Source organism: Drosophila eugracilis, unplaced genomic scaffold (genome assembly GCF_018153835.1).
Source record: "Drosophila eugracilis isolate 14026-0451.02 unplaced genomic scaffold, ASM1815383v1 contig_498, whole genome shotgun sequence".
In the NCBI taxonomy this organism is placed as follows: Eukaryota; Metazoa; Arthropoda; class Insecta; order Diptera; family Drosophilidae; genus Drosophila; species Drosophila eugracilis.
The window spans coordinates 262502-286415 of NW_024573369.1; the positions used below are offsets into that span (position 1 = coordinate 262502).

At 41.6% G+C, this 23914-nt stretch overlaps 2 protein-coding genes across 2 annotated transcripts; both read left to right on the forward strand.

The window, feature by feature from the left end:
• The first annotated feature begins 358 nt into the window (after positions 1-358).
• LOC108105392 lies at positions 359-3284 on the forward strand. Its single transcript, XM_017211935.1, has 4 exons — positions 359-617; positions 738-1323; positions 1892-2187; positions 2357-3284. The coding sequence occupies exons 2-4, from the start codon at positions 824-826 to the stop codon at positions 2494-2496; spliced, it is 936 nt and encodes a 311-aa protein (XP_017067424.1). The 5' UTR covers positions 359-617; positions 738-823; the 3' UTR covers positions 2497-3284.
• Positions 3285-13539: 10255 nt separating this feature from the next.
• LOC108105393 (homeobox protein B-H2) lies at positions 13540-23079 on the forward strand. The gene is made up of 3 exons (XM_017211936.2): positions 13540-14902; positions 19678-19930; positions 21534-23079. The coding sequence occupies exons 1-3, from the start codon at positions 13840-13842 to the stop codon at positions 22159-22161; spliced, it is 1944 nt and encodes a 647-aa protein (XP_017067425.1). The 5' UTR covers positions 13540-13839; the 3' UTR covers positions 22162-23079.
• Positions 23080-23914: the final 835 nt, after the last annotated feature.

Genomic DNA, 23914 nt, shown 5'->3' on the forward strand with positions numbered 1-23914 from the left:
TAGATTTAGATAATGAGGCGGTTTATTTAAATTCTTATTAATAGTAATAAAAATAAAGAATTATGTGAACTTCCACAGTAAGTTTACAAGGCTTACTACATTATTTTTTTTGAGTTCTGTTATTGCAACTTAGTTTGTGCTTTTGAAATGTGTTTTTTAATAGATCAGCAACTGTAGTTTGAAATACTTTCCAGACAACAAGATGAAGGTATAAGTAAACACGAATGTATGGAATAATGACAAAGTATTTATATAAAGCATTCCCTGAATATAGTTTCAGAGAAGGTTATATTTTTTAGTATATATTGTAATCGGTTAGTATTAAAGCTTACCGGATAACATTTTCAAAATAACCCTAACACGGTTACACTTTTCGCCACCAAAATAAGCCGCCTGGCCACACCAGAACTGTTGCCTTTTTATTTTATTCCCGCATTTCTTCGCTTCAAAGCGATCGCTTTTCGGCTTTAATCGAGGTCACAGGTCGCACTAGAACACGCCGAAAGCCGGAACGCACCCCACTTCGCCCCCTTGGACGAGGTGACCGCCGCTGTTGTTGTTTTTTGTTCGCCCTTAAAAACCAGCTGCTGCATCTGTGTGTGCGCGCGTGTGTATGTGTGAGTATTTCCAACCGCGTACACAGATGTGTGTGTGTTTGTACAAGTGCTCAAACAACAACAAAAGCGTAAAACGCATTTTCATTTGATTGCGATTTTGATTTGATATATTAATTACAGAAAGAAAGGGAGAGAAAGCAAACAAAGGAGACGGACAGAGTTAGAGCTAGTGCAATAGAGGGAGAACGAGAGACCGAGCGAACGAGATGGATGTGGAGGAGAATTACGAAAACGCCGCTGAGATGCAGAATATGAATATAAATCCGAATTCGGATAGCCAGCAGCAGCAGCAGCAGCAGCTGCAACAACAGCAACAACAGATGCAATGTGAACCGTTATTCGGACTCACAACCAATACAACAACAACCACAAATCCAATGATGGCCATACCCCTGCCTCCACCACCAGGAATGCTGCCGCTGCCCCATTCCACTTCGAGCATCAGTCCGAATTCGAATCTGAATTTGAATTTAAACTCAAATCCGAATCCCAATTCGAATCTAAGTCCCAGTCCATCCGCTAACGCATCCGCATCCGCCTTGAAGGGTCTGCCCACGAATGACTTCGACATCGATTCGCTGCTGCTGCAACAGTTCAGCTGCATGGGCACCACGGATCACGAGGATCTCATCAGCCAGTTCCAGAGCCTCATGAACAACCAGATGAACCGGGAATCGGCCAGGTTTTACCTCGAGATGAGCAATTGGTAAGTGTAACGTTGCGGGGGCATCTATTTTTACTAAGTCTTGAAGTTAGGAACTTTATTAAGAGGAAATGTATTTTAAATTTGATTTGATTTGTGTATTTCGGATCTATAATGTATGTGAATCTTCTATAGGCAAGTTCTGAGGATCAGAATGTGATGTTTTCAAATATCTAGACACTTTTCCTTGAATATCCGGGTATTCCCCTAAATCTATTTATATCTCTGCTTTTAGTTTACTAAAATTGATTACAAATTTCCCTCCTTGAGTTAGTTTTTCTGATATACTTCTACTTAGAATGATTCCTACAGTTTCTAGTATAGAAATGTTCCCTTTAAAGCCATATCTTCAAACTGAGTTGATTTTTCCCAGAAGTCCATAAAGTTTTATAATCTTGAAGTTGTCTTTATCTATTTACAACATATATCAAGTATCAACACATGTAATGGAATATAAAGAGGGGGCTGTCAATACTGAGATTGTGATTCATCTATAGAACTTCGTATTCTTTTAAGATAGCAGTCAAATCATTACTATAACACATTAATTAAACTTTTCCTACCATTTTAGGAGCCTGCAGACGGCGGTCGGCTGTTACCTGGACTTCTGCAGCCTGCAGTCTTTGCCCTCGATGAAGATTGTACAGGGAAAGCACCTGAATGCCCAGCAGCAGGCATTCCAGCTGCAAAATGACGGCACCGAGCGCTGGCCAAACAACTGCTATCTAACCTCGCCCATCCAGACGCAGCGCATTAATGTGCCCGCCCTGCGTCCCGGCGAAACATGTGATATTCTGGCCGATCTGATGCCCACGCAGCCGCCGATCATGTGGCGGTTGTGCACTCCAAATGGCTGGTACTTTGGCGGTGAGCAAGAGACACCCCTCAATCTTAGATCTTAGGGCTAAGCAGATGATTCTAATCAAGTCACTTAGGACTTTGATTTCTTTTTAGTCACTATATGAATGCTATATGAGAACATCTTTAAAGAACCCCCTTCTAATACTCTTTTTCTCTATCATTACCCTAAAAACAGATGCCATTTGGATGATACCGCCAGGCACGCAGGCCAGCCAGGACGAACTGCAGCAGCGGATGGTGCAGCTGATTACATCGGAGGCCAAACCGGATGTTTATCCGCAGATCAACATCGTGATAACCGCGCACACCCAATGAACGGGCCGGCGTCCAGCATCCTACACCTACTAGTCCGCCCTCCAGCGGAGTCTTCGGTCCTAAAACTCATCGATAGCATTTCATAAAAACAAAAACACAAACCTGCGAATGCGACTAGACTCTTACCTCTCCCTCTATTCACCCTCTTTTTCAAATAGGCTTAAAGTTGTTCTTAGTAGTGGATTTGTATACAGACAGGATCAAAAACAACAACAACAAATAACTTTTATACACTTTACGCCGTGCATACTCGGGAGTATTTAGTAGCCAACGCCATTCACGTGTACAATACAATATATATATAATTATATATAACTGATATATATATATATATATATATATATACGTACACAGCCCCCCATGTTTAACTAGAGTTTTTGAGTTGAGATTGCGCGGCCCTTCGTTGCTACCACCTTTAACTTCACCCCCCTTACACTCTCCAGTCCCTAAATTTGGTGTCAGACGGATCAGCTTTATATATATAGAGAGATAATATATATATCTTTTGGATTGGCAGCGGAGGGCTAGCGCAGTCATAGAAGGAAAGTGAAAGAAGTGAAAATGAGTATCAGATTATGTTCTTCTGTTAGTTTCTTTTTAGGCGGTAAAGTTGTGTGTGCGTGCGATTGTTTAATGCATATGAATTATATATTTTTTTCTTTAATTTAAAGTCCTATTTTTCGAGTAACCTAGAGAAGCATGATGATTAAGCAGAAAACCTTGTAACAAAATTAGAATTAAGTGTTTTATTGAGCAAAACAAATGAAAGAAGCGGAACGAATAAGATACTTGTTTGTCTTTTATTTTGAGGGACTGGAAAAGCTATTAGTTGACTTCAAATTTTCAAAAAGTTGCCATTCAAATTTAAATTTCAACGGAATTGCCTATTTAAAAATTTAAATTTATGGGCAGCATTCCGCTAAAGTTCTTCCTGGGCAGCACTCTCTGCATATACTTTTATCGATCTGGCAGCACCCTTATTTAAACATTCCCACAAAACGAAAACCTGTAATTCAAAAACTTCCCGCCCATTTGTTTCACCATTCACAGTAAGCACATATTCCAATTGGAATCTGTAAACTAAAAAATAAATCCAGCACGAAAAATCTAATTTGAATGCAAATCAAGAAATTCGCAAATTTCAAAGGAGGAAAAATGCGATTTCGTATTTTGATCACATTATGTAATCCGATTACCAGGAATATTACTTATGCCTGCGACTATTTCTCCTCCCTTCCCACTCTTCGCCTGTTTTTCTTTTTCCATTTTTTTTTTCTACTGGTTTTGCATGAAAATTGTAATTGAGTCAAAAATGCAAAAATACAAAGTACACAATTACACACACACACACACACTCACCAGATGGGATCAAGGGTCGTTCGTGCGTTGGCACGGAAATGAAATGCATTGAAACGGAAAAGAAAATTATAATCCGTCGAGGAATAACAGCAACAACAACAATAATAACACCAAGGACCAGTCGGTGAAGGATACTTTTTCGATATGATTTTGAAATACCCTACAAAAAACTAGTATTATTCCTTCTAACTTGCTAACTTTTGGCATATTTTATGGTTTTGTTGTAGTATTTTGGAGAAACAGTTAATTGATTTTCGAATTAAGAACTTTACTATAGTTTTTGGCAACCTTTTATAGCTACGTATAAGATGGAATCTTTTGTGTTATTTTTCTTTGAAAATAAAAGGTAGGCCATATAGAAATCGGAGTAGGATTGGTAAAGTTATAGGCTTCAGAAGTGGAATTTTGTAGCTTTTAAGCAGAAACTCTTTCACAAACTCCAAGGCTGGTAAGCTAAATTGATCACGTAAGCCTAAATTTCATGTTAAAAACAAAATTAAAGATACTTTACTGTGAAATAGGTATAGGATTGATCTAGTTACCATCTCTAGAACCTAAGTTTTGGGTCACCTTTCTTCAGAAACTTGGAAAAAGCTTTGAAATTTTCTAAATTATAACCATATACCATAAAATATTAAACAAGATAGTAATCTAACCCAGTAGAAAACTCTAAATACCCTTTCCTGAAGAGTATAACGACGACAACAACACCATCGACTGCCTTTTGACTTGAATTACAAATGGCGTTCATGCAACCAGAGGAGGGGATTTCGGAATATGGGAATATACTCTCCTATATGAACATGTATAGCGTATGGCTGGCTCTTCTGCTGAGCGGTACGAAAGGGAAGATGAGCGGATTGGGACCCCGTCATGTCATGGACAATCAAATCAAAAAGGCGTCAAAGCACAAGTCCTCTGCCGCCGTCGTCTCACTCACTCCCCAAGACCACACCCACCCCCTTCCATTTCCACCAAAACTTTACCCGATTTTGCCATCCTGCTCTGGCATAAATTGCGCGTTTTCTCGTTTCATGTAACATTGTAAAATTGCATTTGCGCCTTCACTACCTTCCAAACTCCGGATGTCCCTATAACCACTCGCCGCATCCTCGTGCCCCTCCCTATCATCCACTTGTTGTTGTTGTTGTTCCTTGCAAATTCAGATTATGATTTGATTGGCAAACAAGGGTTGGGGATTTTGGGTCCTGGACGCGAGACCCCGGCCTATTTGATATTCATAGATTGGGAATTACAAGCAGCCATTGGCAATTGTCAACAATCTTTTACACATTCAGGCAGAGGCACAGGGAATGGAAGTTCAGGGGGTTTTGGGTAAGTTTCTAGACTTTCTACTGCAAATTATAATCCAAAAACATGGAAACTCTTTGATAAACTGATCGAAAATACCCTTAAATGACTATAAATTGTTGGGAAACTTTAGGGATATCTAATTTTGTATTTCATAAACTATTGTATTGAGTTTAAGATCTTAAATCTTCGTAGTTGAGGAGATAAACTCTCTAGGACAAAGCATAAGAAGGGAATAACCAAAGTCTTCCTTGTAGGGAATATATATACAGTCTTGAATTTGATAATATTTGATATAATACTTGAATACTCACTCTGAATGTTCCTTCTCCTAGGCATCTCCTCCTCGCACGCCACTGCCTCTTGCCCATTTGGCACTCACACAAGGGCACGTGCTGATGTCAAGTTGTTACAACGCCGGCAATTTGTTTGTTCATTTCGTTTCGTTTCATTTGTTTTTGCCCTCGCCGGTGCGACCTGGGGGGCGTGTCAATTGGAAAAGCAAATAAAGATGAAAACAGCCCGGCATTTCCCGCTGGGGTTTGAGGCGAAGTGGGCCAACTAGGCCTAGCCTGTTTTCCATATGCGAAAGCTGTGTGCGAAAACAGAAATATTCACGGTTAGAAAAGGGAAAACTAATAACAAAACTGTATAAACTTTATGGTTAAACTGTTTAAACTTGAATTCCATTAGGCAGAAACTTAGTTACTTTAGGTTTCGCACTCTGAAAGTTGAATTCCGAATGTGAATTATTTTTCAATGCTTGATTTTTGAAGGTTTTTTATATTAAGCATACACTCTCTTTTGAGTACCCCCCTAATATCTGGTTTACTTTTGTAAAGCCTTTGCCTTATTATCTCAACTTGCATTCCAATCAAGCTGAGCCCCTTCGATGTGCCCGCCTCCCACAAAATGGAACCCATTAAATGCATAAAACAATTGCCAGACAGTTTGACGCTGTTGGGCAACCTCGAAATGCAATTTCAGACCCAGCTCACTGCTACAAAATGCACCGCAAGAAATCTTGATTAGTGAATTGATTAGAATTAAAATATAAATAGCAAGTTTACTTTTTTTAGGGACAAACAAGAATCAGAAATCTTGCAATCCGTTCTACGTTTCATATGTAAGTCAAAAGTCACGAGGAAAATGTCAAGATTACGACTGAAAAATTTAACATTTTTTTAAGTTTTTTGACTATACCTTTGTGAAAAAAAGACGCAGAGCTAATAGAATGACTGTTTTCTGCAGCTAATAACGAAAACTAACTTTCCTCATCATTATTTTGATGATTTTGAGAAATTTATTTTTAAGAAAATTTCGAATATCTTGTAAGGGGTAACATCGTCAATTTTTGCGAAAAATGGATAAAATTTTATTTTTTCAACTTTGAATGCAGTTTTAATAGAAATCAAATTTCGAGCTCAACGAGGTATAAAACTCCACATTTGTACCATTATTGGCTAAGTTATGGCCATAATACTGTCATTCTGAAGGAGAAATCGGATTAAACCAATTTTCGCAGTTTCGATATGGGGTAACATCGTTTTTTTGAGAAAAAATCCAAAAATTGTACATTTCTAGGTGTGAACACAAAAATGCTGGAAATTAAAAAAGAAACTCAACGAGATATCAGATTCCGTATTCGGACAACTATTGGCTTAGTTATTGGCATAATACTGTCATTTTCGGGAGAAAATAACGAGAAACAAAAGTTCGCATTTATGATAAGGGGTAACATCGTCTTTTCGGGCAAAAAAATTTACAAAAATTTACAATTTTAGGTGGGAATGCAGTTTAGTTAAAAATTTATTACCGAATCCAACGAGATATTAGATTCCGCATTCGGCCAATATTTAGCAAAGCTGTGGTTATGGACAGAATACTATCTTTCTGACGTAAAAATCATGTAAAACCCAATCTAGTTGTAATTTTTTGTTTCTGTGTCGATTTAGGCCCAGTTTTTGATTCGATTCAGCTCGGCTCGATCCGATCCGATTCGATTCGATTCGATTCCGTCCGTTCTGTCCAACTTGGTGGTCGATTTTTATGAGCGCCGCGCGTTGACAGCTTAAAAGTCTCTTAGCATGAAAAATATTGTCAACGCCAAATGGCCAAATGGCGATATTCTTGGCTGTTGTTTTGGCTTGAGGATTGTGGGTAGTTGGTTTGCTGGCTGGTGGAAAGGCAATGCAAGGCAAGACAAGGCAAGGAAAGGAAAACTTTCTGACCGCTGATGTGTGGCGGCGATAAGATTTTGATAGGGGGCTCCGATTTATGCGAGGCAGCCAGCCAGGACTTTTAACTTATCGGCAGAAACTGACAATCAAACAACGTATCGCCTGCCACGGCATTAGGGGCACTCATAATTACCTCACTCAAATCACTAAAGTCCAGCTCGCAAGAAAAAACAAATAAATAAAAAGCGAAAAGATAACAAAAACAAAAAAAAAACATACAACTTCGAAGCGAGTAAATTAATTTCACAAATTGTGCGGCGATAAATTCGATTTGAGATACTAACTCTACTAACCCGTTGGCGTTGCTCTGCCCGTTGCCCAGTGCCCAGTGCCCAGAGCCCGTTGGCCGTTGGCCGTTGCCCGTTGGCCTTTTAAACAAACATGATTTTGTACTTTTATTTTATGCCATATTTAAACTGATTTAATTTGATGCTCGGTCTCGCCTTTCGATTGGATTTGTTTTTATGCATATCGTCTATGGTCTATGGTCTATGGCCTGCCTATGGACCACATGGCCAATGGCCCCATAGTCCATGGGAATTAACATAAAAACTTAAAATTACCCCGCCCGGGGAAAAGTCTTTCGTCTTGGCCCAATCTCATTTCTCGCCTTTATTTGTGGCTCTCTTTGTACGATTTTGTCCGTTGGCCCTTTGTTTCGGTCATCGTGATATATAACAGCCGATAAGGCCTAATCGCCCCAATGCGAGCATATATCATTCGGTCGGGGATGGCTATTCTTTATCGAAAGTCTTGGGAGGTGCCAAAAAGGTGTCATCTGGTTACATTTTTGTAAATAACTTTTGGAGTTTTTCAATATTTAATATACATTTACTATACGCTAGTATAGCCAAAAATGTTAAAAAAAAAAAGTTTAACATTCATCAAGAATTAAAAACAAAACCGAAACCAATTGAGAAAGTGACGATTTAATCGAGATCTATCAGGTTTCAGCATAACTTCCTTTCTCCCCCCTTTCTGAATCATCTAAACCAATTAGTCTGGCCGAGATATCAACTCCTTGATCTGCCCAATTGAGGCTTTCGAAATATTTCCCTAATTTATCTTCTGAATGAATTCTCGAAAAATGTTTATAAATTTCATCAAGGGGGCAGGCAAGGCAGGGCAAGGCAAGGCAGGGCAAGGGCAACTAACGAGGGTCGATATTATGCTCAAACGTCAATATTATTAAATATAAATGCAACGAGAACAACAACAACAACAGCAATACAGCTACCAAAGTTTGACTGATGAAAAGAGCCGCGTTGCCTTATGTTATTTATATTTTGTTTTTAACTTTTTGTTATTTGCCGTGAGTTTTAAATGCGGACGCGACATTGCGTGATGAACAAACGTCGAGCATTTCTCAATGGGATCAACGGGATGATTGTGTAGGGGTACGCGATGGGGGATGTCCGGGAGGGGAAAGCCGAACACCGAACACCGAACATCGAAAACCGAAATGAAATGACATGACGTGTTGTTATTAAGCCGCATAATCAAAACAAAAACAAAGCCCGAATTTTTATGAATGAGCCAAGAGTTTTCGGCCTGCCTGGCTGGCTGACTGGCTAGCTGGCTGGCTGGCCTACTAGAAACGATCCCGGAATTTCAGGCCCAAAAGGCCACTCCCCGATCGGAAAGGAACAGTGGGTTAAGGTCTCTTTGCTTAAGGATTGGTAATTAAGTAGAAAACATTTGGAATAAATTAGCTTTCATAGGTCTTAAAATAAGTTTATAAACTAGCTAAATAGAAGTAATGTTAGGAAATAACCTTATTTTCCCATTAAATCTTTAATTTTATCCAAAAAAAGTAGATTAATCTTTCGCATTATCAAAGTTCTTAAAGAGGGCGATATAGTAACTCTCAAAACTACAAAATATATCGCATATCTGAACTCATCTAAACTCCATAACAGGCTATAGGACAGCTAATAGTCCTGATTTCCAACCACTGTGCATCTTCTTAAGACCCATCGAATCGACGTCGGCAGCTTCAAGGCGATTAGCGAAAAGCGGTAAATGTTGTGTTAAACCTCAATTAAGAGCCAGCGGGGGCACATGGGGAACTGAATATCTGGGGATCAGGGAATCAGGGAATCAAGAGTGCCCATGGTGGAGGATAGGGATCTCGACCAGGTAAACGACAGGCAGGCACCACCGCCAAACAGGATGTTAAACTCTTTCGGGCAATTTGAATTCGCTTTGACTGACGCCACACGCCAGGGTCAGCTTGAGAGGATTTACGATCTGAGTCCGAACTGCTAAATGATCTCACACAGGCGATGACGACGACGACGACGACGAATGGCGCCTAGAAGGAGCATCATGGCAAACCTTTCTGTATTTCGAAATATTCCCCCACCCTGCCTCACTTATGAAGTCCCCCCCCCCAACCCCTGTTAAGTGCTTTTTAATTTGTTTGCATTCGAAATCTGAATTCCCTGTGTTCCGCTTTTATCGGGAATCAAGTGAGCTGAGTGCAATTACGACACCTTCAAAAAGCCAAACAACCCAGGATACAACGGAGGTTGCTCATCCTCAAGGCACTTAAGCGCATCCCCAGGGGGGTTTCTCTTCCGCCCACCCATCCAGCCACCCACTTTTCCAGCCACTTTTCACCATCCCCGCACACAACGACTTCCCATTACCAACCATGGCGGGTGGTTGGATGGCTGCCTGGGTGGGTGGTGAGTGGCAATGGCTAATTAAAATTACTTTCCACAGCGACACTCGGAAATTTACTGGATGTGGATGTGGATGTAGATGTGGGGGAGGGGGAAACACACACACAAGTCAAGGGGTTGGGGGTCACGTTAATGGTCAGCTGGTCAGTTTGCAGCCACTCTTAATGAGCGTCCCCAGTCATTTGCTTGGGAACGAGACCTTCTCGCACCGTCAACTGGGTATTTGTCATTTTTAATGTCTTTTTAAACCACGCGAAAGGTGAACCACACTCTAGCACCGCAACGGGCTTAATGGATGTCTTGTACGCCTCGACTGGCCCATCCGAACTGGCCTTTCACCTGAGCTAGCCTCCTGAAAGTTGGTACTCAATCTGAATTACTCTAATGGGTTCATATAGTTTAGGTTCTGATACGATATGTTGCTGTATATGGATTATAGCTTAGGTTATACTATAGGAACTACCAGCTATATCATTGTGAAACTTGGTACTTGGGTTTTATTACCCTTAACCTTCGCTATCATTTAGTTCTGGACAGCTCTGTGGAGGTTTTTAAGGAACCGTATCACTTTCATCTATGGTAACTTGGGATCTCCTTAAGATATTGTTCTAAAATTTGGTACTCCGATTATTCTAATCTTTAAGATAGTTATAGTAAAGGTTTTAAGAAGATTTCTTAAAAAGCTTTTGAATCTCATGAAGAATCTTTCCCCCAGTTAGGGTATTCCCATGTCGTACTTCCAGTTCGGAACCTTCCCACCAAGCTCATCTTTAATTAACTTATTTCGCAGCTGTGTATTATATTTCGCTTTGTAGCCGCTGAACGAGCGGCAAGTGCCGTTAGTTGGATGCCGACAAAATGGCGGACCCAGCTGGAAAATGAAAATACGTTGAATATCCGTGTGATTTTGGTTGATTATGTGAGTGTATGTGTGTGTGTGGGAGAGTGGCGAAAGTCAAGTTGCCTCATTAGCAGGCAAAAGGAATGCCAAAAGATAAATTATTGTCACATTTTTACGGGAATCTCATTAACGGGGTGGTGGCAATTTCCCTCTATGTGGAAAAGGGGAACGAGAGAGAGAAAGAGCGGTGATGGATGGGGAAATCACTTGAAGATGGATAGGCTTAGGGGAGTTCCAATTAAAATTAGAACACGTGCAGTAAATGACTAATTATGATGAATTTATATACATTTTTTGGGAACATGTGCTATTTTGAATAAATCACATTTAGTTTTAAATTTGTAGATAAATATTTATCTACCACTGTACCACTTTAATCCTTATCTTGGTTCTTATTATATGGAAAATGGTAGCCTCTTGCTAGGAAAACATCTTCTTAAACACACAAATCCTATATAAAAAGTAGGCTTTCTATAGAGTCTTACTTTCTAGAGCCAATTTCCTCACCTCAAATAGTAAAAACAACAAATAAGAATCACATTTCTTCTATGAAAAGTTATAAAAAATAAATCCAAGACCCCCATTTAATGTAATATTACTTAATATCACCAGCAAACCCATCAATTCAACCGCCTGAATATGTTTTTACCCCAAGAAAAACTGAAATTGCAGCCTTTTGATCCCGGTCACGTCTTCGCTTTTCCTGCCGCCGTTCGATCGTTTGTCAGGTCGTAAATGCTTGGGCCATAGCTATGATTAGGTGAGTAAATGGCATTCCTGGAAGCGTTTGGCGACAGGAACTGCTGGACATACCAAAGGCAAACAGTAATTCCCGACAATTGACCATTGCGGGGCCATTTTGAAAAGCTAACCATACGGTAAGCATGTGTAGTAGTCGGAGCATCCGCCTCCAGGCGCTCAAAGACGGCCTCCTCGAGTAGCTCCTGCCCACCGGAGAGAGATCCCCGCCGTAATATACAACAGCTTCCCCCTCCCCGGAGACCCATTCACTTGCACATTAGGCAGCAAATTGGCATCGATACAAGTCTAAGAAGTAAACCAGAGAAGTGGCTGGAAAGAGAGCGCACTATCGCGGCGAGAAAGAGAGGGAAGGAGCGTGCAGCATTTAACTGCTGCCAATTTACTGTTTAAATGCCAAACAAAAAGTGTTAACAAGCGCAAAAATAACAAAAGACCAACAACAACAAAGTCCCAAAGAGCGAGAGAGCGAGCCTCAGGCGGTTCCATGCCATCCTATGACAAGCCTTAAGCCAGAGCGAGACAGTCAGATGCCATGGCCGCGTTGCCTCTCGCTCACGGAACCAGTTTAAGGGGGCGTGGCCTGGCCACCAAAACAGGGTTGACAGCATCCCATCCATCCATCTTGCCATCCGGCTATCTGTCCATCAGCTACAACAGCAACAGTAGCCGGAGCAGCTGCCCTGCTGCCTGCCATAAGCGTGTTGAGTTTCCAGTGCTTGCTATAAAAAGTTTATAGCAAGTCATGGCTGGGGAATATTCTTTGACTATCCTTAAAGAACTTGACTTTTAATAAGTATATCTTTAAGAAAATTGGTATTGGGTTGTTATTAAGCGAATGCTTTCTTTTGGTAATGGTTTTAAGGAGTTTTTTTGGATAATTCTGATAATTCTATTAAAAAACAAATTAAGATCTTGATATATTATGTATACTGTTAATGATTATAGTCATTATCTCATTGGAAACTAAGTTATCTCCATCTATTATCTATAATTTGATTAAAATATTTAACAAAAGCAATGACTACTTCCTTCTAGCCTTCCCACCCTTAAACTCCAATTTAACCCTTAAATAAAATTGAAATATTTTTCTAAAAAGAATAACAATAAATCATATCGCCCATCCATTTCACCCCTAAACCATAATTTAACCCTTAACATAACAAAAACGTTATTTAAAACTTCCTGAACTTCAGTACAAATGCAAAACTAATAAATATTTGAAAAATATGATTAAAATTTGAAGAGTTTTCTTGATAAAACAACTTAGCTTACGAAGATTTTTCTAATTTATAAAAATTAGACAAACATTTCAGTGACTTAACTCAGATTACGCCCTTTCAAAAGAACTTAACCCATAACTATTATGTTTAATATAAAGTTAGTTAGTTACTTGCCATAGCCAAGTCCACCACGCGCCATAAAAACAACCGTTAGATGCGCGGCCATTGCCGGTGGAAAAGCCACCACACTCGCACACTCTTGAGTGCCGCTGATTGAAGCCTAATGAATGTCAATTGCTGCCAATTACGACCAATAAATGCGGGCAATAAATGTGGGCAGCTAGGCGAGTGCGAGCGAGAGGGCAACGCGGGGCGACAGAGAGGCTAACTCACCACACTGCCACTTGGCCAGGTCAGTGGGCGAGAAAGAGACGACGGCAGGTGGCGCAGCTGATGGGAAGCAGTGGCTCAACTGGTTTTTGCTGTTGCTGTTGTTGCTGTTGCTGCTGCTGCTGCTGCTGGCAGTTGCTGTTGCTGGCAGCAAGTTTCAGTTTCGGTCGAAAGCCAAAGGCGAGCGGTTGTTGCTCCGCTTTTAAACACCCAAACAGTGCGCGGACAGCAGCAACATTTCGTTAAAACTCAAGCTGGGCTTGGAAAAGTCAATGGAAAACAAAAACTAATAAAAAAGCAAAAGAAAATCTACGAAAATCAGTAGAGAAAACCCAGTGACAGCAGCAACATTAAAACTTTACTTAACAACGAAGAAGAAAAAGTGCTAAAAACTCGCGTTGCACATTCTAGTTAGATATTTTTTTTGGGTGCAAAGTGCAGGTGCAGCAGTCGGAGTCGTCGGCTAACCACACATGACCACAATGCCACCGGAAATGTCCGCAACAACGGCAGCTCCCGTTGGTAGTGCACCGAGTGCCACCGCTCATCATCCCGCTGCCGTCGGCGGCGGTATGCCGCGTCCAGCCTCTCCGGCCGTCGGCAGCAATACGACAACAGCAACGGCAACAGCGGCCACAACGGCAACGCGATCCCGTTTCATGATCACCGATATTTTGGCAGGAGCTGCGGCTGCATCGGCGGCAGCAGCAGCAGCCGCCGCCGCTTTAGCAGCCGCCTCTTCCGGCGGTGGGCGTGGCAGCCCAACGGATTCGGAAAGAGAACAATCCTTGGTGGCCGCACATCATCCTCATCAGCAGCAAGCGCATCATCATCATCACCAACAGCAGCATCAGCATCAGCAGCAGCATCAACAGCAGCAGCAACATCAGCAGGCTGCCTTGCAGCAATACATCGTGCAACAGCAGCAATTGCTGCGCTTCGAGCGTGAAAGGGAAAGGGAGCGGGAGCGGGAGCATTATAGGGAACGGCATTCGCCACCTGGCAGCAATCCCTATGCCCACCACCCCATGCCGCCTCACCTGCTAGCCCACTTTCCGCCCGCCCACTATGCCGTTCTGCAGCAGCAGCAGCAGCAGCAGCAACAGCAACAGCAGCAGCAACATCCCCATCCGCATCATCTGCAGCTGGAGAGGGAACGATTGGAGGCACTGCATCGACATGGTCATGGCTTGCCCGGTGACCCTGCCCAGCATTTGAGCCACTTAAGCCACCTGAGCCACCAGCAACACCACTCCCATCTGCATCATCCCATACACGATGAGCGATCCCGATCGCCTCTTATGCTGCAGCAACTGGGCAGTGCCGGTGGCAACAACAACAATAACAACAACAGCAGTAGTAATAACAACAATAACAACAACAGTGGCAGTGCCAACAGCATCGTCAACAGTGGCAGCAACAACAACAACAACAACAATGGCAGTGGCAATGGCAACATGTTGCTCGGAGGAGCCGGCAGCAGCATCAGCGGCGATCAGGCCAGCACCATCGATGACAGCGACAGCGATGATTGCGGTAAGTCGGTTATATAGTGTATATATAGTTACTTGATCTGAAGTGATGTTTGGGGAATTATATAGAAGTGTGATAAGATTGGGATTTAGTCTTTATCGTCTTGAAAAGAGCACAAGAAATTATTTGATTGCAGATGATAAGGGTAGAATGCTATTGAGATAGCTCTCTTTTTTGTTATGAATAGGTAGACCAATGTAGCTAAAACCTTAATCAAATTCCTATGATTAAAGGTTGCCCTTAATATGTACAACTTAGCTTAAGCTATTCCGGAGAAATCAAGCCTAGTTAGTAAGCAATTTTTCCGGTTTCTCAATGAATGAGCTTCTTAAACTCAAAACTAGTTAGTAATTAGCAGAACAAATTAAAGGATTTAGCATTACTTAAGTAACTAATTGGTAATTTATGTATTTGAACTTAATTAAAACCAAAACGGCTTCAAGATTTTGCATTACAGAGCTGAAGTTCAAGTTTATAATCAATCAAATTACAGAAAGGAGTTCCTAATTATGACTTTTTAAAGATTTTAACAAGTTTCTACATACCAACAGCTATCATAATCCTTTCCTCTTCACATATATTTAATTTTTATTTATAAAAACCTATAAAGTTCCTTTTAATTTAGTAACCAGAGTGAGAATACATTCCAAAAATCCAAAAACCAATTTACACCTTTCCACCAATGACCCTTGACTTCGCACCACTTTAAATTTACGATTTTTCGCCTGCAACCGAGATATATCATATATATTGAGTGCCAAGCGTGGTTGTTGTTGATGTTGTTGTTGTTATTCGTGTTGTTGTTGTGGCTGTTGGCTAATAGATAACGGCCAACAACAACCGCAACAACAACCACCATAAATTGTGTGGCTCGAACGAGGAAAATGCTGGCTTGATAGCCCAAGACTCTCGAAAGAAAAAACACACAGGTGAGTCTCCTCAGTCTAAAGGCAGGTGTCTCTGTGAGTCTCTCTCTTTCTCTTTCGCACCCCTTGTTAGTTGTCTCTCTTTTTGGTTGTTGTTTTTATTCAATCTCCCCTCAGTTTCTTGGCCAGATTAACCAAGTGTTGGGCTTATTTTCAGCTTAACTCCAAGTGGAAACTGTCAACGGAATACCCTTGGCAGCCACACCCCCCGCCCTCGCCTCCTCCCTCGCTTGGCGGGCAACAATTTAATTGATTTCGCTGCTAGTTTAAATATAGTTTGTTGCTGTTATTGCCGTTTTCCCTCTCGTTAAGTGCTTTTAAACGTTATGCAAATTATGACAAATTACTATTAAATAGCAGTAATCGTGCGTTCTCAAATGATTGCCTGCAATACGATTTAGAAAGGTCGAGAATATATATATCTATATAGTTTTGGATGAAGAACATGAAAAATGTTGAGTTTTTTCTCTGTTTTAATAGATTTCCTACCTTTTTTTGTACTAAAATAATTTAAAAAATGATTTAGCAATATTTTCTACCACCATTTAACTCCCCACAAAGGTCAATAAAATCTAATCTGTGCTCCCAAAAAACACCCAACTCTAATTTTAGTTATTTTAATAATTGCTCATTCTCTGTTTGATCTTTTTTTTTTAAATGCCAAATTACTAGCCCCTGCCCAGACCAATTTCGTTGTCGTTTCAATCAAAAGCTTCCCCAATTTCATGCACAATTTTCACATTTCTACATACATATTTCTTTTCGTTTTTTTGACTTGTGCCAAAATCAATTAACAAATTAAACTATAACCGAACAGCCAGAGAGATTTCACCCTCCAAGGGTGACCCCCTTCTGTGTTTTGACATCCCGCTGTCAATTTTTCCAAACCGAAGCTGCCTCGATTTGAGCCACAGGCCAGGCAAGCGGTGCCACACAGAAATAAAACTAAAGAAATCAAAATCAAAATTAAATTTAATCTGCTGGCTGGGCAGTCGAGCCAACCCACACACAGTCTCTGAAAGAAGTATATGAACACCCATATTGACATTCGGGCTTTCTCCGCGTCCGTCCCGCTCCTTAAGAGGGCCCACGCTGGGTAAGACAACAGAAACTAAGGGGAACTATGGGAAAGGGAAGGGTCTAGGCTCAAAGATCGAAGGTTCTTATACTCTAGGTTTGAAATTGGAAAAGATTTTGTCAAGAATTTGACTAGAAAGTGCCATTAGGGCTAGGAATGTTATGAAAATATCTAAAATTATATAAAATTTACTTAATTTTCTTATTTTCTTAATTAAAAATAAGTGAAAAATAGAAAGAAATAGCTGATTGCCTGGTGAAAGAGAAGGATATATCCTCACTCGCGTGTCACTTGAGACGCGTGCGAGCGACAGTTGTTGCCTTGTCTTGCTCTTCCTTCTTCTCCTCTGCTTTGCTCGCCTTATTCTTTATCTTCTCCTTCTACTTCTGCCCTTCTACTTCTTAACCATCTCACCGAGGCGATCCTTGCTGGCACCGCGTTTGAAATTGACCCAAAAGCTTGTTCCCTGCCCAACGAACCGTACACTGATCGAAATAAAGTGGGGACTGCGAAAAATAATCACTGGATCAGGATCAGAGAGAGAGAGAGGGGGAGAGGAGGGGGCGAGACTCCTGCCACTTCAATGCCTTCAACGAGTGCCACAGGAAAAAAACACGAGTTTCCATATTGAAATTGATATTTTCGGGCATCATCTTTCACATATTTTGGTATTTGAGGAATGCCAGACTTTTGCTTTGGCTTCCAAGATCATATCTGTATATATATATATATATATATATATTTATGATCCGAAAGCAGGGCAGACGAAGCTCATCTACTTAATTCACATAATGTTTAATGGATATCCACGAAATTCACGTGCGCCACGAGAAACCAAACCAAAGCTAGCCAAGTTCGTTGCCCAAGTCTTTTGTTTCTATTTTGCGGTCTGCTTCTGCCTTTTTGGCTTTAGCTTCTTGGGCGCTTCTCTTTTTGTTATTTAACTTTTGATTGATATGGCTAATTCCCTGCTTTAGAGCTAACTAATGGGTGTAATAATGTAGTAGAATTTATTATTACAAAAATAACACAACTTAAGCAGAAATTATTTTCTATAATTTTTTAAACCAACTCTCAAAGACAAAATTCTCATTGTTGGCGTTAGGGAACTTAATGGTTCGTTGTTGATTTAGCAACATTTAATTTTCCGGGCATTTTCCGTGAAGGAAATGTTAAATCGCAGACCCAAACAGCCACAATAATAATTACAAATTATAATGCAGGTAACACGAAAAGCCAACAACCGTTATGTAAGCGCACTCGCTTCTCATGTTGCTGTTGCACTTGCAATGTTGCTATTGCTGTTGTTGTTGTTACTGCACTGCACTAAACGCCAACATTATCAAAATGTTGATAAACGTTTAGCACAAAGAGGGGTGAGGAGTAAAGAGAGGGGGCAGGGGCAGGGGCAGGCAGGAGACCTTCTCAAAGAACGCTGCTTTTATTCTTTAATTAAAATGCAAAAAGGCCAAATTGCGAATGTGTTGGTGGTTGGCTCTTCTTCTTCCCATGGTTACTGCCGTTGCGCAATTAAAATGCAAACACAAGAAAGAGGAAGACTAAAAGAAAGAGACAGCAGCACTAAAACAGACAGAGACAGAGGGGGAGGAAATAGGCGCTGCACACTTAAGCATGTTTAATACAGTTTAGCCACAAGCACTTAATTACAAATGCGAATGTAAAAACTGCATAAAGGGGGCTTTTAAGAGGGGGTGATACTATCTAAAAAGTACAAGCAGCGAATGCGAGGGGGTGGCGGGAAGGGGGGTGGCATACTACAAGCTCTGCAAGTGTGGAACAGAAATTGCGGAAATGCTTCGAAAGTCAAACTTCTTCTTCTTCTTCGGGGAACGGTTGTTAATGCATTTCAAAAAGGTGGGGGGACGGTAAAGGGGCTGAGGAGTGGGAGTCGGGAAAAGAGGAAGCCAGAAGGCGGAAGATGGGGGCGTGGCTGGCTCCAGAAAGTGCCTCAGTTATTAGTGAAGCATTCAACAAAGTAAAACAGATTTCTGGAAGACTTTCAAGCTCAAGTGAGCTCGAAAAAGATGCACACAGAGAATTTTCCTAGCTAACTTTTCAACTTTTCAGATTCCAATTCTATATCTTTCGATATGTTTAGCATTTTACCTTAACTTTTTAAAGGATAACCCTCAAGTAGATAACTTTTGACTAACTCATTTAAAAACCAAATCAAACAGCGACTTAAAATTCAGATCTTGAAGCCATAATGATGGCCACCTCATTAGGCCAACTTGCAAGCCAATGAAATACAGGTCGGGGGTTGGGGGTCGGTCATCCTTTAGCGGCAGTCTTCACTGTGCTGCACATCCATCAAAGTAATGCTGATAATTGTTTGCCGTTGTTGTTGTAATTTGTGCTCATAAACTGTTTAATTGCAAATTAGCAGAAGGTAGCAGCAGCAACGGCAGGAACAACAGCAACAAAGTTGCCACATGCACATGTTACTGTTGCCGCTGTTTGTTGCTCTTGCAAAGTTGCAACAGTTGCTGCTGCTGGTGCTGTTGCTGCAGTTGATCTTGTTGCATGTTGGCCGGCCATAAAAGAACGAAAAAGCGCGTAAATGTTGCAGAAAATTGCAAATATATGAGAGATGTCAGGGGGGATATGGCCAAAGGGGCCCTCTCTGAGAACAATAGGCATCTTGTCTTATCTAAAAATTAAGTACACAGAGCGAAATTTATAGATAGTACTTCTGAAGAAGAGTTTTAAAAATACAAATTTAAATTTCTAATTTCTATAATTTATATTTCCAGGCGGCAAGGACGATGATGGCGAGGACAGCTTGAAGAACGGCAGCTCGGCGAACGGCGACTCTTCGTCCCACTTGAGCCTGAGCTTGAGCAAGAAGCAGCGGAAGGCGCGTACCGCCTTCACGGACCATCAGCTGCAGACGCTGGAGAAGTCCTTTGAGCGGCAGAAGTACCTCAGTGTTCAGGATCGCATGGAGCTGGCCAACAAGCTGGAGCTGAGCGACTGCCAGGTGAAGACCTGGTACCAGAATCGCAGGTGAGAGCGGCTTGCTTTGTGGTTAAACATACAGTCCAGGGGGGAGGGTTGAGGTTTCAGGGGGCCTGAGTGGCTGGTAATCAGCGCCTTTAATGCGTTGCGCCCATTTCTTCGCGCAGTTTTCCAATAAAAATCCTCTTAATGGCTGCTTTTCCTCTTTTTTTTCCTGCTCTTCTGCATCCATCACCTTATCGCTGGCTGTGTTTTTTTATGCTGATTGCTTAATTTGCTGCATTTTGCGCTGCGAGTCGTTAAAAAACATTCTCCTCAATAAATGAGCCGTCTTATATATTTTTTTTATGTTTTGTATCTCTTTTTTTTTTTCTTTTTGGTTTGCCTTTTCTCCCAGTGCAAGTTTGTTGCCTAAGTCTTTCGTTTCGATCGCCGCCTTATTACGTTCGATCGCGTTTTATTTTCGTTTTTAATTATTGCCCAATGACTTGTCACAATTTCGAGCACAGAATGCTTACCACAACAATTGGGAATTGTGAATTGTGAATTGGGAGTAGGAGATGGCTGGCTGTGTGGTAGATGAGGAGCTGAGGAGCAGCAGGCCAACATCTTGCTTGCCTGACGGCGCAAAACCCAACCGGATATGACTGTTGGCTGTCTGTGAATTCTCCAAGGGGGTAGCGGGTCTTTTTTATACTTTATTTCTTATTTATTTTTAGATGTTTCAAGATTTTTATATCTTCACTAAGCTCAGTTCTTGCGGAAGTTTGCGGAATTTATTAAGATAAATACAAACTTTTGTATGGAAAGTCTGTTAAGATGAAAATTTGTTTAAACTTCACTTATTGAAGGGCCATAAATCCTTTATACATCATTTTAGCTTAACACCTAATCAGGTCCTGCATTTCTTAATCAAAATCCTTGATAAAAATTAAGGATATTTCCCATTTCTAATCGAATTTCCCCTCTTGCAAGGCCTGACAGAACTTCAATGAAATAAATTTAAAATGAAAAACAAACAGAAACCTTAGGCTGTCATAACCCCGCCCGAAAGTCAACTCATGATATCTCCCATTAGGCCAAAACACTTCACAGCTGCTCTGCGCTCTATCCTTACGATGAATGGGCAGAAAACGAAGCAAAAAAACATTGTAAAAAGAACGAAATAAACGAGCCTGACCTGGTTCTAGTTCTAGTTTCGGTCGAGGTCCTCCTGGCGCCTCAGACAATTAAAGGATTTGCCAAAAAAGAAGGGCGGGTCGCTGCCAATTAGGCCTTACTTTTCGGTTTTCAGTTTTCAGTTTTTCGTTTTCGGCTAAGAGTATTTCCAATTTCCCTTACTTTTTTTTTTGTACATTTTTGGTGGGCTGGCAGAAGATTAATGACAAAACAATTAAGTGCGAAATATAAACAGTCGGGGCGGAATCCTCGAGGCCGCTCGGCGGGATACTGTGGCAGGAGAGGGCTCGGGTGACTCGGCAATACTGGGCCATGATTAATCGAGAGGATGAGGATGAGGATGAGGATGGCTTCCTCTGCCTTTTACAGTCGCTTCCTTAAAACACTCGTAAAAGAGATTAAAAATTAAGAAGAAAGAATTTCCTTAAAAAATTTTACTAAATTTGTTTCTTAAATTTTATCTCATTTGCAGAACCAAATGGAAGCGTCAGACTGCCGTTGGCCTGGAGCTGCTAGCCGAGGCTGGAAACTATGCCGCCTTCCAGAGGCTGTATGGCGGTGCCACGCCCTATTTAAGCGCCTGGCCGTATGCGGCCGCCGCTGCCGCCCAATCTCCCCACGGTGCCCCCATTGATATCTATTACCGTCAAGCGGCAGCCGCCGCTGCTCTACAGAAGCCCGCCCTGCCCGCCTCGTACCGCATGTATCCGACGAGTATGCCGCCAGGTATGGCTTTGCCCGGTATGCCCGCTCCCCCGCCCCCTGGCGCAGCTCCGATGCTCAGTGGTTACTATGCTGCTGCAGCAGCAGCCGCCGCTTCTGCTGGCGCTCAACAACAGCAGCAGCAGCAACAGGCGCCGGCTGCCTCCCGCTCGCCAGCAACTAGCCAGAGCGCCAATAGTGAAGCGGACTGCGAGCGGACCAGCAGCAGCAGTCGCCATCGTCTGATCACGCCCAGTCCGCCCTTAAATCCAGGCAGTCCGCCGCATCGTGAGCGGCTCAACGAGGAGGAGGACAGGGAGCGAGACGAGGAGCGGGACAGTGAACGAGAAAGGGAACGGGATGAGGAGGATGACGAAGAGCTGGCCCTGGAGGTCTGAGGATCCTCTTGAGCAAAGATAGCCCTCCCGCCCACAGCTGGATCTCACAAATTTGTCTAAAGAATTAATCGAGTGGGTGGTGTGATGGTGGATATATGGTGGACGAACTTCTCCTTTTTTTTTTGGCTTAAACTAATCCGAAATGTTGTAAAAATAGTAAAGTAGAGGGTTAAATTGAAGAGGACACAGAGTGGGTTAAAGATTTTCAAAGACATACAGCTGGGTTCAAAATAATAGCAGTTCGAAGTCTTAAAATTTGTTTTAGATGATTTTTTGAGGCATTTAAAATGCCACAAACACCTTAAAGACTTTCCAAATTTAAAAAAAATACATAATTGAAATCCATAATCTTATTTCTTAAGTTTCAACATCTTAAGAACCAAATAAATTCTAACTTTTAAGCTTTTCCACTCTACTACTATTATTTTAAACGCAGCTGGAAAGCCACTGAAGATGTGTAACTTAAAATTCTTTTTAAAACTCAATTTAAAATTGTATAAAATCCCAGAGAAAATCGAAGAAAATGCCCAGAGAAAGGCCCAAGAAGTAACAGTATTAGACTCGCCCCATGTTCACCTGTCTCTCAGAATTAACCGCCCTGTAATTGTGAAGAAACCCCCTAAAGATAAAACCATTTTTTTGTCTATATATAAAAATCTTAAATTAAACCTAGCTTAGATGAATTTTTGTAAATTTTTGTAAATGATTTTTGTACATACGCAGCAGACCAACAAACATAAGCAACAACGACACATTTTTTTCCAAACAATTATTTTTTTTACGAACTTTTTTTTTGTGCCTAGTCTTAAGACGTCTATTGTGTGTAGTAATAATAAAGCGAAGAAAAAAAAAGAGCAATCCAGAACTGGCCTTTGTCTTGCCCGGCTAAAGGACTGCGCGAAGGACTCCCCGAAGGACCTTCCCTCCTCCTTTTCCTTTTTTTTTTTTTGCAATCCTGAGCCTAATGCGAGCTGACACACGAGCCGAAAAGTCGCTGTCGAAAATCTGAAGGGCTCGAGAGTGGAACTCGATAGGGGCACTCGAGGAACTGTTGCATTTTGGCCTGGGAAGCGGCCACTAAACTGCTCACTTAGAAATTGTTAACATTTGCCAAGGGCCTTGCTCGTCGTCGCAGTCGTCGCAGTCGTCGCCGTCGTCCTTGTTCTCATCCTAGTCCTGCCAAGAAGTGAGCCCCACTCCATAGCCCAATTGTGATTCCGCTTCCGTTTCCGCCAAAGACGCCGCTCGCCGTTCGAGTGTCGCAAACGTTTCTAATTGACTTGCCGGGAACGGAACCACCACCCAGCCTGGGAAATGCCACTCTAGAGATGGCAACGTGAGGCGGTCATGGGTTAACTTGATGGTTTCAGGGGTTGAGTGTTGAGCTTGCTTTGGAATAATTTATAGATTTATCCTTGTTTAATGCTTCAAAATCGATAGCTTCTAATCGATAGGAGTAACTTGCAATGATCAGTCATTCAAAATCCGTAACATTTTCATCTGCTATTCCCATAACGAGCTGGTTAAAAGGACTTTTTCGATCTAAAATCTTACAAACTGGCATATCTTAGTAAATCCCAAACTTTTTATAACCCTTTATAACCCCTATGGAAATCCCATCTCTAGCTGGTGGCAAGGCAAGGACCTACCCCGTCGCTGTTTGTTTTGCCTGTTTACATGCCGCTTGGCATTTTCGCTACTTTTATGACAATTTCAATTTCTGCACAGCGCCGCCTTGGTTAATGTTTTGTTA

Excerpts from the sequence above, each read along its gene's own strand:
- LOC108105392 (XM_017211935.1), top strand. The coding sequence starts at position 824 with ATGGATGTGGAGGAGAATTACGAAAACGCCGCTGAGATGCAGAATATG. Across the intron at positions 1,324-1,891 it reads TACCTCGAGATGAGCAATTG|GAGCCTGCAGACGGCGGTCG; the intron begins GTAAGTGTAACG and ends CTACCATTTTAG. Across the intron at positions 2,188-2,356 it reads AAATGGCTGGTACTTTGGCG|ATGCCATTTGGATGATACCG; the intron begins GTGAGCAAGAGA and ends CCCTAAAAACAG.
- LOC108105393 (XM_017211936.2), top strand. The coding sequence starts at position 13,840 with ATGACCACAATGCCACCGGAAATGTCCGCAACAACGGCAGCTCCCGTT. Across the intron at positions 14,903-19,677 it reads CAGCGACAGCGATGATTGCG|GCGGCAAGGACGATGATGGC; the intron begins GTAAGTCGGTTA and ends TTATATTTCCAG. Across the intron at positions 19,931-21,533 it reads ACCTGGTACCAGAATCGCAG|AACCAAATGGAAGCGTCAGA; the intron begins GTGAGAGCGGCT and ends TCTCATTTGCAG.